This window comes from Cetorhinus maximus, chromosome 2 (genome assembly GCF_964194155.1).
Source record: "Cetorhinus maximus chromosome 2, sCetMax3.hap1.1, whole genome shotgun sequence".
In the NCBI taxonomy this organism is placed as follows: Eukaryota; Metazoa; Chordata; class Chondrichthyes; order Lamniformes; family Cetorhinidae; genus Cetorhinus; species Cetorhinus maximus.
Window position 1 is genome coordinate 120,598,488 of NC_135880.1, and position 13,579 is coordinate 120,612,066.

The 13,579-nt window shown below is 45.9% G+C and overlaps 1 protein-coding gene across 1 annotated transcript in view; it reads left to right on the top strand.

Annotated features, from left to right (window-relative positions):
* fbn2 (fibrillin 2) overlaps positions 1-13,579 on the top strand; it is a 401,654-nt gene that overhangs the window by 136,281 nt on the left and 251,794 nt on the right. The window contains exon 8 of the mRNA XM_078568999.1: positions 2,606-2,731. Coding sequence (XP_078425125.1) covers positions 2,606-2,731 — 126 coding nt within the window. The remainder of the gene's footprint in view (positions 1-2,605; positions 2,732-13,579) is intronic.

The window sequence follows — 13,579 nt, forward strand, 5'->3', positions numbered from 1 at the left end:
AGTAATGTTTTACTACATGTCCTATATGTGTGGCAAAAAAAAATACTTGTAAACTTGAATGCCAAGTATATTTGCATATAAAGTGATGACCTTATAAAGTGACCACAGCACCAATGCCCCCACCACCCTGTGCTGTCTACTTTTCAGCTTAAAAAAGCTGGAAAGATCTATGTCTCATATATATGATGCCCTATCAATCATTGTTATTCCCGGCAAGCAGGAAATTTTAAATATTATGGTCTGATTCATGTGCTGTTGTTACAATGCAGAGAAAAATAGTGGGAAACCGAGAACCTGATAGAGGAGTGTGAGATATGTAGAGCATGAGAAGGATGAGAGTAATGCTGCGAGTCTAAGGCAAGGTAAGAAGGAGACCTAGAGGGGACCAGGGTTCTAAGATCCTAAGAAATGTAGCAGAAGGATAGAATGAAAGTGAAAAGGTCAAAAGTCCGGAATTGGAAAAAAGTAATAAAGATACTTGAAGCAGAATGAGGGTTTTTTTTTATTCATTCATGGGAGGTGGGCATCGCTGGCTAGGCCAGCATTTATTGCCCATCCCTAATTGTCCTTGAGAAGATAGTGGTGAGCTGCCTTCTTGAACCGCTGCAGTCCATGTGGCGTAGGTACAGCCACAGTACTGTTAGGGAGGGAGTTCCAGGATTTTGACTCAGTGACAGTGAAGGAACGGTGATATATTTCCAAGTCAGGATGGTGAGTGACTTGAAGGAGAACTTCCAGGTGGTGGTGTTCCCATGTATCTGCTGCCCTTGCCCTACTAGATAGTAGCGATTATGGATTTGGAAGGTGCTGTCTAAGGAGCCTTGGTCAGTTCCTGCAGAGCATCTTTTAGATCTTACACACAGCTGCCGCTGTGCGTCGGTGGTGGAGGAAGTGAAGATTTGTGGATGTGGTGCCAATCAAGTGGGCTGCTTTATCCTGGACGGTGTCAAGCTTCTTGAGTATTGTTGGAGCTGCACTCATCCAGGCAAGTGGAGCGTATTCCCTCACACTTTTGATTTAAGCCTTGTAGATGGTGGACAGGCTTTGGGGAATCAGTAGGTGAGTTACTCACTGCAAGATTCCTAGCCTCTGACCTGCTCTTGTAGCCACAGTAGTTATATGGCTAGTCCAGTTCAGTTTCTGGTCAATGGTAACCCTCAGGATGTTGATAGTGGGCGATTCAGCAATGGTAATGCCATTGAATGTCAAGAGCCAATGGTTATATTCTCTCTTGTTGTTGATAGGGTTGTGGGACTGGGCCAGTAGCAGTTCAGTGCATTCTACAGGTGAGCTGAGTAACATTTATCACAATAATGTAATCTCCTTCCTTCAATCCAAAAAAAACCTGTAAAATTCTGGTCTTTAGAGTATTTACTATAGTTAGTGAAATATATCAGAACACATTGCATTGAGACATTCAGATATTAGGAAAAGACGGTTTATTTCTCTGGCCTAAAATAAAATGTGTTCTTAAATTGCTCATTGAGTAGTCTGCTGAAGTACTGAGTCATATCGATCAGGCGGGAGATGATTCATTTTTCGGTGTGTAATGAATTAGCTGCCCCATTCTGGATGGTAGTGGAAGTGCTCTAATTGATAACAGTGCTTTCAGGTTAGGGAGAGAAAAAAAATCAGGTGAGATTTTTCTCTTATTTGTTATCTGTGATCTGAGTGAAAAGTGTGTATTGATAGATTTTAACCTGTAGCAACTTTCGAGGTAACGGGTCATGTGTTCACCTGAAACAACAATAAGGGATTCTCCTTTAGAGCAGAAACGGTTAAGGGGTGAGTTAGTAGAGTTGTTCAAATTTGATGAATTTTTATAGAGTAACTAGGGAGAAACTGTTTACACGAGCAGACAAGTTGATACTACAGCACACAGATTCAAGGTAATTGAGAAGAGAACCAGAGGGGAAGATGAGGATCATTTTTGTATGCAGTGATTTCTTATGATCTGGAATGCACTGTCTGAAAGGATGGTATCAGAAAATTCAGCAGTAACTTTCAAAATGGAATTGGATAAATACTTGAAGAAGAATTGCAAGGCTGTGGGGAAAGAGTAAAGATCTAATTGGATAGCTTTACTAAAGAGCCAGTGCAGACCTGATGGGCTGAACGGTCTCCTATGATGCATGTTTCTATAACAGTGGCAGCTGGTGGCAAGTGGGAGCAATAGCTCAGGGGAGCAAACGCTGCCATCCGGCACCAAAACAGATGCTCACTGGCAAAGGTGAGCAAGTACGGGAGGGAGTTTTGAGCAGGTTTCACAACCTGCCCTTCCCTAGGAGGGAAGCATGGGCATCTGTGGTACGTGATGCCAAGACTTTTCTTGCAGGCCCTGGAGAAGCCGTGGTGACCAAAGGCAATAATTTGGGAGCTCAAGGTCCATACTAAGATGTGAGTGACACTGTTCATAAATAACACTGCTGATAACAGTGATACTTCACTTGGGCTTGAGGGGAGATCTTGAAATTGTATGTAACTTAGATTATCAGTTAAATATTTGCAAATTTAGCAAATCCATCTATCTTAGAAATAGATCCCATCTGGTTATAATTTTAAATCACCCTCTGAATATTTTTCCCTTTTTTTGTCTATTTTCCAGATATCGATGAATGTAGAACCATCGTTGGTGCTTGTGATGGAGGCGAATGCACTAACACTGTTGGCAGCTATTACTGTACCTGTCCCCGTGGTTATGTAACATCTGCAGATGGTTCTCGGTGCATCGGTAAGTAAAAAAATACACATACCTGAAAGATATCAGTTCTAGAAGTGAAAACAAAGGTCTGCCAAGTATAATAAAAATCCATCATGTTGTTGTTCTATTTGCTTTGGGCAGCCTTCTAAGACAGTTTTGTCAACGAAATATTTCTACATGAATTACTCGAAGGAATGCTCTGAGAGATATTTCCTGTTACAAGTCAGTTTAATCTGTTGTTGTTTAAGTTAAAATTATAGATTTGGAATAAGCGATTATTTAAACTGACGGAACATTATTGAAATCATTGAGAAATATAAATTATGTGAGATCAAATCATAAATTGTCATTTGGTAGTATAGGACTTGAGTATTTCTGAAAAAGAGACATGTCGCAGCTTTTTGTCTTGCACTCATCAGGCCACTTTGCAAGAATACCAATATAAGGGAAAAACAACAATTTCTAGTGTATAAGAAGAGTATGCTGATTGGTTGGCTAGTGGACTCTGATTGGTAGAGGCATTGCCATGGAGTATGCACCAGTGATAGTGACTGACAGTTAACTGTCATATCCTAAACTTACAATCAAGTCCAATACTACCCTCATTTGTATCCATGAACATTTTTTTCCGGCAAAGGGTTGTTGAATGTCAATCAAGAGGTAAATGCTCATTAACTATGGGGCACTGAAGTCAATTGCATCACACCAACTATCACATCCAGCGAGATCAACTTATTCAACACAGAGTGGGTTTTTGACTCAAGACCACCTGGTCTCTATGGTAGAGCCATTTACTGTCTTTAACAACTGAGTCATGGGAGAGCACATGATTTGATTCTTTATTGTTTGTTGGCAGAATTGGAATCATAAAGTTGTAAACGGACTTGTAGAGATTGATAGGTGCCTGTTCATATAGCATAAACATGAATTTGGATCAACTGAATTAGAGCAAAGTTATTTTCTTTTGCCCTTGACAGTCAAATTTGAAAGATCGACATACACCAGGAAAGAAAATATATCTGTTTCTTGTCCACCACTCCAATATTCACATTTGTACATGGATGATGTAAGCCACCCTACACAATTCAGTGTAGAGACCTGAAAGTAGTACAAATTCATATGTAGCTTCATTAGCTTAATTCCACTGGAAATAATGAGGTTTTTGAAAAAAAAATGCAGAGATGGATTAAAACTCATTAAAATTAGCAGGACAAGGATTCTTTTTGCACTGATAGACCGAGAAAAAGGTAATGTTTTGACATGCACTGCAAGTAAATGAAACTCGATAGTCTAGGTTCTGTTCCATATTGGATTCTATTCAAATGGACCCAAAAGCAGCAATGATGCTCTATTAATTGTGCTGTGCTCTGAGTGGACTAGCCTTGCCCTTCTTTCAGTTCTTTCAAAAGTAGTAATTAATATGAACCGGAAGTCATTTGAATTCAGTCCAGACCAACAGCCTTCATGCCGTTGGGGTTCAAGTGAAAACAGAAGTTTATTTCTATGGGAGCACATAAGGAAAACTTGAATAAAGAGCGTTTCCTTCCACTATGGGCTTTGTGGTAATGGGAACCAAATAACAACTTACCAGGATGCCCTGCCAGAATAAAGATAATTGGTTTATGCAATATAAACATAGGAGAGATTATGATCGGCCTAAGCATGTATTACAGTGCAGTCATCATAGTCAATCCAGACTGTTGAGATTAAACCTGGCAGTGCAGCTTGGCATAGATGCAGCATGTATGATAATGAAAGCAATTCCATGTGTCTGGCAGCATTGAGTATCGCCTCAAGAGGTGATTTTTCATTGCATTATTGGAGGCAATGTGTGCTCAAAAGGCAACGTAGATGGCTGCTGGATGTTGCAGAATAATTTTATTTTCCTTATAGCTGGTAAGCTTTTCACATTGCAGGCCTGTCCAGACAGTGAACAGAGGTAAACTATCCAACAATGGTGTTATTGTATTGGAGATCAATCCCATCCTCACTTGGCATCCAAATATATGAACCTCCTGCGGGAGATTTAGTAAAATCAATGGAAATTAAAAAATAGGCAAGTAATATCAAGGAAACCCAAAGATGTTTTCTACAGTTCTAGCATAACCTCTCTACTTTTATAAGAGTTTTTTCAGAGCTGGAAAGTGGGATTGATGGGATAGTTTTTTTTGGCCACACAGACACGATAGGCTGAATGGCCTCCTTTTATGCCGTATGTTTCTATGATTTTATGAGAAAAGAAAGCACAGTGAAGAAGTTTCACCCGGACCAGAGATATTATGTGATGAAAATCGAACTAGCCATAATTGTGAGTGGCAACATATCAGACGATCTTCCTCGAAAATGGCCAGCTTAGTCATCGGGCCCATACTGCAATGATTTGAGTTGATGTGAACCTGTACATATTCACAAAAATTGCATACAATATAGTGCCTGTGATTATCATAAAATCTCTATATGCTGTGCAGACTTATTGACAATTTGAATGTTTTGGTAATTTTGTTTTTTTTTTGCTCAGCAAGGTGTAAGATGTCTTTGTTGGGAACTGAATAGTTTTCACTTTTGCCACTCAGTGATCAGGATAGTGTGGAGTCAGGCTGGCTCTCAGAGCCGCTGCTGAAGAAGCATGACTGGGCAGCCCAGGCTCCTGTGGCACCCACACCTGTTTCACAGAGGATTACTTCAACAGATGTTAGGTTCTTCATTAATGTTCAGGGGGCTTCATGCTTATTTTTAGGTAGCCATCCAGCTACCCGCCAAAAGAATAGGCAGGATACTGTTAGTTGTCAGAATACATGCGTATAGTGGACGCAGGTCATTTCACTGCTAAATGTGTTGTCAAGATGCCCGTTTTACACCTGAAAAATGGGTGCAATACATACCAATGTTTGTCCCAAATTGGTCTAGAGATAGGCTTTACATATTGGCGCTCCTGGCACAGAGTTTTGATCAGCAACCATTCATATTGAAAATTGGACTATTGAGATTTATGCAATTCGTATTTAGCATTCATGTTAATAGATGGAAAATCTGAATTTTCAATACATGCTGCCATCACATGAAGGTCTGCACTAGGAGTGTTAATTTGCAAAATCTACCCCTTCTGCTTTACCCTCAGAAGGATAATTTTTGTACTACAGTGTTATATTTCCATTTTCCATGTCAGACGTTTTCATAGCCTTTGTGAATGAAGCTGCCAATTCACTGACAATGTGTTTCTAATTATGAGACGTTTTGTGTTGTGGATTTGTGCCCATTAGGAATAGAGGCAAGATCTCTTAGTTTTTTTTAACATAGGATTATTTCAGTTAGGGAAGAGTACATTTTCATCAGCTTTTTCCTGTTTTTCCTCATGCCTTTTTCTTTTCTTCATCGGCACATCTGTTAATTCTCTCTCTCCTCAACTTCCCTTTTCTGTTTTTTTTAAACTATACTGTGAGGCTTCCTTCTCTTTTATTCTTCTGTTGATGAGGGGTAGACATCCAAAATATCTTAACCTGTCTTTTCTCTATACTGATGCTGACTGATGTACTGTAATTTCCAGCATTTCTTGTTTTTTTAATTTCATATTTCCAGCCTTTACCATTTTTTCACTTCTTTTTGTCATTCATCTCATTAAATTAGACTGAATTTGAATGTAGCTCACAGAAACAAAAGCATATTTTGCCAGCTAACTGCGCTATTGAGTTCTGTATGCTGTGTAATATTTCCTTATATTTCTTGTTCAAATTTTTGACTAAGGTATTTTCTTATCTTTGAGCAAACACAATTAAGTTGTGCAAAGAATCATAGAATAGTTACAGAAGGTGGCCATTTGGCCTGTCAAAACCATACTGGCTTTCTGAAAGAGCAATTTAGCTAGTCCCACTCCCCTGAGAAGTCAAGACAGCAAGAAATAAGAAAGGGCCATGAGCTCCATCAGACCTCTATTATTGTATATAATATAGTGCCAAAATGGAATTCTAAATCATATAGCGGCGAGGTAACTTAAAAGAGGCCCTGGTAGTTGTGAATGCAGGTCAGAGAATCTGGGCAATAGTTTTGTTCGACTAATGCTTACTGCTATCTTAGGAGCGAACAAGAACCAGTCTCAGTAACCGTGATGATGTAACTACTGGACCTACAATCTAGCCTTACTAATGTCCATTAGGGAAGGAAATCTGCCATCCTTAACTCTTCTGGCCTTCAGACACACAGCAATGTGGTTAACTCTTAACTGTCCTCTGAAATTGCCTAGCAAGCCACTCAAATATATCAAACTGCTATGGAAAAATCAAATAAGAATAAGACAGGACTTCTCACCCAGCATCAACCTAGGCCAGAATTTTCTGCGTAAAATGGCGAGTGGTGACGTCAGGTGAGCGTCCCGACGTCATTGCACGCCATCGCGATATTTCGGTGAGCAGACGTGCGATGATCTCTGATGCATGCCCACCATTAATTAACGAGCCACTTAAGACCCTTGAGGCAGCAATTATCGGGGATTTTTTGGGGCCCTTGCGATCCTTAGGTCGTCGCACGGGTGTAACGGGCAGGCAGGTAGTCCACATTTGTATAAACCTCATCCACGGGCGGGATAAGAGGGGTGAGTTGGGTCACGAGTGTTATTTGTCAGACATTTAATGTTTACAGTTACCGGTACTTGACTATGTGAGCAGGAATACTTCAAAACTCTTCACAGCTGCTTGGACAGGAGTAACAGCCTTCAGGTCAGGACTGTGGGTCAGCATCATTTCTGAGGCCTTGCTGGTTTCAGGAAGCCTCCCCTTAACATGGGAGTGGGAGTTGTGCTATCCACTGGAGGCACCACCTCTGAAGAGGAAGGGAGGGCCAGAAGGGGGAGGAGGCCAGGAGTCCACGTTCAGCCTCCAGGGAAGCCACCTTTGGGAGGAGAGGCTCAGGCACAAGGGGTGCAGGGCCAAAAGGAAGTCCAAGGCGGAAGGGGCCGCAGAAGACGCCACTATCCTGCTGCCAGGGTTTACAGGCTGTGAAGCAGCTACCTCAAAATGTCTGAACTGCAGTGCCGAAGGAGGCCCCATCTCTCAAGGGAGACAGTCACCTCCATCTGTCAGATGATAGCCCCTGAGGTCTACGACAACTGTGTGGGTTGACGCCCCATGCCAGTGGCCTTGAAGGTCACAGCAGCCCTCAACTTCTATGCCTCCGGCTCTTTCCAGGGGTCGGTGGGTGATCTTTGCGGTGTCTCCCAATCAGCTGTCCACACTTTGTCAAACAGGTGACAGGCGCTCTGTTCAGACGTGCGTTGACTTTCATCCACAACCGCTGGGACGAGGCCAGTGGGATAGAGCGAACTAGAGGCTTCGCGGCCATTGCTGGTTTCCCCCGTGTCCAGGGTGCAATAGACTGCACACATGTGGCCATCAAGGCGCCAGCAGGTGAGCCCCGGTGCCTTCGTCAACAGGAAGGGCTTCCACTCCATGAACGTGCAGATAGTGTGTGACCACAGGATGCTGATTCTACAAGTCTGTGCAAGGTACCCAGGCAGCTCCCACGATGCCTACATCCTCAGACACTCCCAGGTGCCGATTCTCTTCAGTGTTCCAGCCCGACTGGATGGATGGCTGCTGGGTGACAAGGGCTATCCCCTCAAAAGGTGGCTCATGACGCCTCTCCACCATCCAAGAACAGAGGCTGAGCAGCAGTACAATAGGAGCCACAGCTCCACAAGGGCTGTGGTGGAAAGAACCATCGGACTTCTCAAGATGCGCTTCCGATGCCTGGACCATTCAGGGGGCGCACTCCAATATTCCCCAGATCGTGTGTTGGAGATAGTGGTTGCATGCTGCGCTCTCCACAATCTGGAGCTGGAAAGGGGTGACGCAGTGGAAAAAGTAGACATAGACGCAGTTGCTCCGGATGCACACAATAAGCCCAGCAGTGAGTACGAGGATGAGCATGGACAGGGAAATGCTGAGGGGGTAGACGCTGACCCGGGCATACTGCAGGGAGGCAGGGACACCCAGGAGGCTTTAATCCAATGAACCTTCAGCAAGCCCACCACAGATGGACCTTCAACAGAAGCCAGGGCTGCAAACTCCGTACTCGACACTTGAGTGCAAAATCTGCCTGGTTAGGAACATTAACTATGTGCCTTGTCAATAAAGCTCAATGTCAAACAAGTCACTCATAACATCATGGGTTCCCGTCCACCTGCAGAAGTAAGGAATCACCCTGAGCAATGCTCACATATCAAAATTTAATGATTTAACAAAACGAAGCACAAGAAAATAATTACAAAGATGTTCCCCATCACACCAAGTGGTCATGAACTAATAGCGGGCAACATAAAACCACCAGTGAGAAGCCCGTGGTGTGCCTAAGGTGCCTTAAGTTTACATTTGTGGGTGTTCCCCCCTTGCTGGCAATGGCATCTGAGACAGCCTGCTCACTCTGTTGGCCTGTTGGCCTCGATGACCCTGGCGGCCGTCCTCTGGCCCATGCAGCCTATGTTGGCCCTGCCTGGGAGGGAGCGGCCAGTTCCATGGCTGGCATCTCCCCAGTCGTCGCAACCTCATTGGATCCCACGGTCACTGGCAGAGGGACGGAGGAGCTACTGCCCTCATCCGGAGCGCCCTGGGAGGAGCCCGCAGAGACGACAGTCAGCTCCTGGGCCGACGTGAAGTCGCTTCGGACCTCCCTGCTCACTGTTGATGGATGAGCACCGAGCTGGGATACTTGGCGCCCAAACCATCTCCCACACTGGCACTGACCAGCTGAGGTCAATGCCGCTGTGAGGGCTTGCAGGTCCGAGCACAACCCCAGGAGGCCCTGATTGGTCTCCTTGAGGAGCCTCTCCATGAGGGTCGCCACTCTCTTCATGGAGGAAGCATGGCGCTCGGCCATGAGGCTCATTGCATTGGTGATGCTCCGCGTGGATTCCTCCAGCATGGGCACCACGCCACACATTGCCTCATGTATCTCCGCCAGATCCTCCCGCATACCCTGCTGCACTTGCAGCATCTGCTGCCTCACGGAAAACTCCAGAGACACATCATCAGCTACCGACTGAGCATGTGCCTAGTTCCCAGCAGTCCTCCGACTGCCAGCGACATGGGCATTCTCTGGCTCCGCCTGCACCTCAAATGAGAGTGAAGTGCCCTCACTGCTGTGCCCCGGGACACTAGCTGATGATCTAGTTCCCACTGAGGCGCTAGTATCTGTGCTGCTGCCTGCCTGACAGAGGTGATGTGATGCTGGTGAGTTCAGTTGTTCAGGGTGGGAGAGGTGGCCCCTTTGCCTCCTCCTCCTGGCCCTGCTCCGGTGATGCTGAAAGGAAGAACAAGGACATTTGATTAGTTAAAGTGGAGACAATGTCAATGTGCATCCCTGTCCCCAGGATTAGTATGTGCTCATCATTCCCTAATCAATGGTTAACCCATGTTGCAAACTTCAATCACTGAGTATTCAGCACTGCCTTGGCTGCAGGGACACACATGGTGACCTCAGTGCTCAGCAATCTTATCTCCTCGTGGCACCTCAGCCTCACCACCACCGGCGGACCTGGGCACATGGCGCCTCTCCAGATCTATCGCCCCTGCTCGTATCTGGTGACAATGGCCAACTGGGCCTGGCCTCCGCCAGTCCGCATCTGCTTGGCGGCATTGTGTGGTGTCTTCTCCTGAAAAGGAGAGAGGAGCATTGATTAGTCCACCCTGTACCTGGATTCCCATCACATCCCTGCCACCCCCACCACATTGCAGGGCTCCAGTGATTCGTCACCCACAGCTGCCGCACACTCACACCAAGAAGCCGGGGGTTAACCCCCTTTGCCCACATGCTGCCTCCATCACATTTACCACCACACGGTCTAATCTTGCAAAGCAAGGACGCACAAGCCCGTGGAACACCAAGGTCAGCAGATGGATGGGTGCCCCGCCACCTGGAAGCTCCCCTCCCAGCACGTCAGCAGCCCGACTTTGACATGTTTCGCAGTTCCAACACTGTGCCTAGGTGCAGATTCTTGAGGTTGCCCCCAAAACAGTACGCTGGGTGTCAGTGTCACACATGCTGCGGGTGCAGAACCCATCTCAGCACAACTCAGGGTGAACTAGGCATGGGCAATATCTGCTGGCCCACCCAGCGAGGGAAACTTGCCATGAAGGATTCAATGCTGTAACTGCACTCAGAGTTGCGGGGGTGTGGGGCAGGGGGGGAAAGCCTATCTGCTGGGTTAAGTGACCTCTGCCAACATGGTACTCACCCTTCCCGAGCGCAAGAGCTCGTTGAAACGCTTGCGGCACTGGACCCACGTGTGTCGCACCACATCATGGGAGCTGACTGTCTCTGCCACCTCCTCCCAGGCACGTTTGGTCAGGTTGGGGGGCTTCCACCTCCCATCCCTCGGAACGAGGACCTCCCGCTGTGCTGCCACCTCCTCAAGGAGGGCAGCTAGGCACTCATCAGAAAACCGAGGGGCTAAGTGCCCCGCTGACCTACCCTCCTGCCTGGCCTGCTCACCAGCAGCGCTCTGGGGAGCCCTTCCACTGGCCATGATGAACAGCCTTTGCAAGGCTGCCAGCGCGCTATCCGAACAGGCTGCCGGGTCACCACTGGACCCAGCGCTCATTGCAGTCCCACCGCCGCCACTCGTGTAAAATGGTGGCGTGGAGCCGATCGCAGTTGGCGATTGGCTCCATGCCTGCCTGCGCCCGCTCCCGAACGGCCCACCCAACGGACAAAAAATACTTCCCTTAGGCACAGAATATGACATGGCACACCCAGTCCAGCTGAGCCTGCAAAGCCCTCCTCACTAACATCTGGGGACTTGTGCCAAAATTGAGAGAGTTGTCCCACAGACAAGTCAAGCAATGGACATAATCACACACTCACAGAACTATACCTTACAACCATTGTACCGGAGTCCTCCATCATCATTCCTCTATGTCCTGTCCAAACAGCAGGGCAGGCTGATCAGAGATGGCAGTACAGTGGTATACAGTTGGGAGGGTGTATCCTAGGACTTCTCAACATTGACTCCAGACCCCATGAAGTCTCATGGCATCAGGTCAACATAGACAAAGAAACCTCCATCTTTTTACGACCTACTGCCCTCCCTCAGCTGATAAATAAATACTTCTGCATGCTGAACACCACTTAGAAGAGGTACTGAGGGTAATAAGGACACAGAGTGTACTCTGTGTGGGGGACTACAATGTCTATTACCAAACGTGGCTCAGTAACACCAGTACTGACTGAGGCAGCCAGATCCTGAAGGACATAGCTGCTAGCCTGGGCCTACAGTCAATGGTGAGAGAGCCTTTAAGAGGGAAAAAGTACTTACCACATTCTCACATGTCATCGATGCATCTGTCCATGTCATTATTGGTATGAGTGACCACTGCGCAGCCCTTCTGAAGATGAAGTCATGTCTTCGTCCTGAGGATACCCTCCAATGTGTTGTGGGATACTATCACTATGCTAAATGGGAAAGATTCAGAACAGATCTAGGAGCTCAAAACTAAGCATCCACACGGCACTGTGGGGCATCAGCAGCAGGATTCTACTCCAGCACAACGTCTAACTTCATGGCCCGGCATATCCCTCACTTTACCATTACTATAACACCAAGAGACCAACCCTCGTTCAATGAGGAATGTAGGGGAGCATGCTACGAGCAACACCAGACAAATCTAAAAAATGAGGAGTTAACCTGATAAGCTACAACATAAGACTACAGTCATGCTAAACAGTGGAAATAGCTTGCAATTGACAGAACTAAGTGACCCCACAACCAATGGGTCAGATTACAGCTTTGCAGTCCTTCTTCAGTCATGAATGGTGGGGGATAATAAAAAAACTAACAGGAGGAACATCCCAACCTGAATGATAGGGAGGTCACTGAGTCTCTCTATACACAGACAGACAACTTTATCTCATTCCCCTCTTGCCAGAGACAAGCAGGTGGAGCGAGCAGGAAGATCTGCTTGGATTGCAGACTTTCCCATGGTGCAGTATGCCATTGACTGCACATGCATTACACTGGATGCTCTTCACGTGAGCTCTGCTGCTTTCATGAACTAAAAGTGATTTCAAACCTCAATTTGCAGCTGGTGTTTGACAATAGACGTGCATCATACAGCTGAATGACTGCTTACCTGACAATAGTCATGATTCCTTTATTTTGTAGTTGTCCTCTGTGCCCAGCCGTATTTGACCCACCACAGCCAATAGAAGGCTGGTGATGAGCTGACAAAGATTATCCACTTCTGGCATAGCTCATGATCCAGTCCAGAATCCATGCACATATGCACAGCAGGTTTACAATAAGAGCCATGCTGCCACAAGGAATAGTACTGAGCACATCATAGTCGTCCTTATGCTTCCGCTGGCTGGACTGTTCTGGAGGAGCCTGCAGTACTCAGCTGAGGGGACATCGACATTTGTGGTTAAATGCTGCATATTTCACAACCTGACCATTATGAGAGAACAACACTTACCACTAGCTATCAAGCATGAAGTTGAGGAGCAGGAGCATGAGGAGATGGAGGGGGAGGAATTGCAACCGAAAATGAAAGAACAGGAAGGGGGGCTACAATGTAAATAGCACCTTTCTTTCCGGGCTCTATGTGATAAAATAATTTTTTATTTAACAAGCAATAGGAATAACCATAACACCAGAACCCCATTTACCAACAAGCCCACACTCCTTACCTTTCCTCTCTTACCAACCATTATATAAGAAACTAAGAACATAAAAATTGAAGCTCTCGAGTCTGCTTCACCATTCACTCAGATCTCTGGATGTTAGGTCTGATTCAATCAGAGATCTGATCGAATGGTGAAGCAGACTCAAGGGCTTCAATTTTTATGTTCTGAGATACTTATATGATGGTTGCTAGGATTCAGTAAGATCATGAC